The 2,610-nt window shown below is 32.1% G+C and overlaps 1 protein-coding gene across 1 annotated transcript; it reads left to right on the top strand.

Annotated features, from left to right (window-relative positions):
* Positions 1-345: 345 nt before the first annotated feature.
* LOC121764915 (protein RADIALIS-like 3) lies at positions 346-1,400 on the top strand. Its single transcript, XM_042160947.1, has 2 exons — positions 346-726; positions 1,224-1,400. Exons 1-2 carry the CDS (start codon positions 467-469, stop codon positions 1,249-1,251), a joined length of 288 nt encoding a protein of 95 aa, XP_042016881.1. The 5' UTR covers positions 346-466; the 3' UTR covers positions 1,252-1,400.
* The last annotated feature ends 1,210 nt before the right edge of the window (positions 1,401-2,610 follow it).

The raw sequence follows: 2,610 nt of genomic DNA, 5'->3' as shown, positions 1-2,610 counted from the left end.
AAAGTTATATCAATTTAATAATATAGGTCTCACTATCCACTAACACTACTTTAACTACCATTCTCCTCTTCTCTCTTAACTTACCATACCATTCTCCTTCTCTCTCTTACTTTACCAGTTTTGTCTTAATTTCCGTGCCATATCCGTTGCCCATATTTTTATGGGACGGGTGGAGTATAAAAGACAGAAAAATATTTGTCATTTTTTACACTCGTGTTTTTGCACTTTTGTCAAAATATTCATGCTCCGTCCCTTAAGCAAGAGAATAACATATCTTACACACCCCCTCCCATCTATATAAATATAGATATTCATTTGTTTATTCTCTCAACTAGCTCACCACCATCACCTTTTCTTGTGTATATAAAGCCATAGTTGAGATAAAACTCCAAACAACACACTTTGTGCAATCCATATATATCTTCCTTGGTTGAGCTTCCCCCTCGCCTTGCACGACCATTAGGCCATGGCCTCGAGCTCATTGACATCTTCACGTTGCTCGTGGACGTCCAAGCAAAACAAGCAGTTTGAGGAGGCCCTAGCAAGGTACGACAAGGACACACCGGACCGTTGGCACAACATAGCCAGAGCAGTTGGTGGGAAATCAGCAGATGAAGTGAGGAGGCATTATGAAGTCTTGGTTAAAGACATTATGCAAATAGAGACTGATCAAGTGCCCATTCCCAACTACAGAGCCCTTGCAAGAGGATATGCCCATGAACAGAGGTCTCTACCCTCTCTCTCTCTCTCAATTTTGCATCATTTCATCATATTTTTATAGTTAACATACAAAAAGGCTTAAATCTTTGCTTCTACTATACATATCAAAAATGAAAGAAAGAACTTTCTAATAAAACAAAAACAAAATTTTGGATTTGGAGTAGTGGCACCACATGATATCTAATCTTACTAATTTGACATCTTTGCACATGGCCTTCTTACTATTTAATTAAAGCATTCCTTTTTTTAACCTTTTTGGGTTATGATGATAAGATCATATCACATGATCATCATTTTATAAAATTGGGATTCTAACACATTTCTTGGATATTGTAATTAATTAAAAAATCCTAGATTGCAGATATAAAGAGATGTTCACATTATAAACAAGTGACTAGAAACTTGAATATCATCTTTCACCCATACATTACACCTAAGACATATTTTTTACTTTTCTTATCTTTTCACATTTTATCATATTTTATTTATTATGACTTGAGCAGGCTTATGAGTAATCTCAAGCTGCAGTGATGAGTAAATCTTTCAAGAAGTACATACTCCATTAAAGTGTTGTGTATTGCATTTACATAGTCTTGTGCCAACAAACATCACAAAAATTGTAATATAAGGTTCAAGAAATAAGAGGTACCTATAATATTATATGAGTATTTTTTCTGTCACTGTTTGGATTTTCATGAAAGGCTTTGTGCCAGAGATGTGGTTTCTATTCAGAATGTCACTCTCATAAATTGAACAAAAGACTGATACTATAAGATATGAATTTGAGAATGGGCTAAAAATAGTAAAGATATTGGTATAAATTATTTCGGCTTGGATAATTTATTTTAATTGGTCTTCACTCTTCATCCATCTTCATAGGAAAATATCTCTCGGTATATGCACATAGAAGAATGTAACTAAAATTAGGGATAATAACTATTCAAATTTTGAAGTTTGGTCAAACTGGGTCTGTCTTGTGACTTTTGAAATTAGAACACTAAATTATATAGTTTCAAATTTTTTACAATTATCCCAATCTATGTACAAGTCGACATCTTTTAATTATGGTAAACACGACAAAATATCAACAAAACAAGAATAATAATAAGAAAATAAAGTAATAAAAAATAGAAAAAATACTTATTTTAATAAAGCACGTCTTTTTGAACACTATTAAAAGATGATATTTTGTTCATGAAATAAACAATTGAAATATTTAAATTTCATTATTAATATTTCAATTTCAAAAGTCAAACGACACGTACCAAAATTTGGCCAAATATCATAATTCAAATAACTATTATTCACTAAATTAAACCATATCTAATTACATAGCTAAGACTAAATATCAATTTCAAAATTGCACCATCAAGTGGCTTGTCACATGACAACCAAATTTAATTATTTATGACGATAATGGGTTTATTTATGACGATAATAGGTACCAGGGGCGTAGCCAGAAGGGGCAAAATAATAAAATTTTCATTTTTGAGGAGGGGCATTTAGTATAGTTTTACATATATACATGAAAATTTGTATAAATATAGAATGGAGGGGAAGAGGTGAGGAGGGGCAAAGGCCCCACTTGCTAAAGGGCTGGATCCACCCCTGATAGGTACTTATATAATTCAATACATCACTCAGTTATATTGTAATTCTCATACTATTGCAAAATTTGATATACATCCGTCTTATAATATTTGCATTTTTACATTTCGACTCGTCCGAAATTATTTGTAACATGTCTATTTTAAATAAGAATTATGATATTTAATAAAGTTATTAAAGTTAATTATGTGTTCATTTATTAATAAACGGAATATCAGACTGCACTGACCATCTGTCACGACCGCATTTTCTAAGGATAGAAAACACGGTTGATCGCGACTA

Source organism: Salvia splendens, chromosome 14, assembly GCF_004379255.2.
Source record: "Salvia splendens isolate huo1 chromosome 14, SspV2, whole genome shotgun sequence".
Lineage (NCBI taxonomy): Eukaryota > Viridiplantae > Streptophyta > Magnoliopsida > Lamiales > Lamiaceae > Salvia > Salvia splendens.
The sequence above is the reverse complement of the archived record's forward strand: the minus strand, read 5'-3'. Positions and strand labels throughout refer to the sequence as shown.

Excerpts from the sequence above, each read along its gene's own strand:
- LOC121764915 (XM_042160947.1), top strand. The coding sequence starts at position 467 with ATGGCCTCGAGCTCATTGACATCTTCACGTTGCTCGTGGACGTCCAAG. Across the intron at positions 727-1,223 it reads GGATATGCCCATGAACAGAG|GCTTATGAGTAATCTCAAGC; the intron begins GTCTCTACCCTC and ends TGACTTGAGCAG.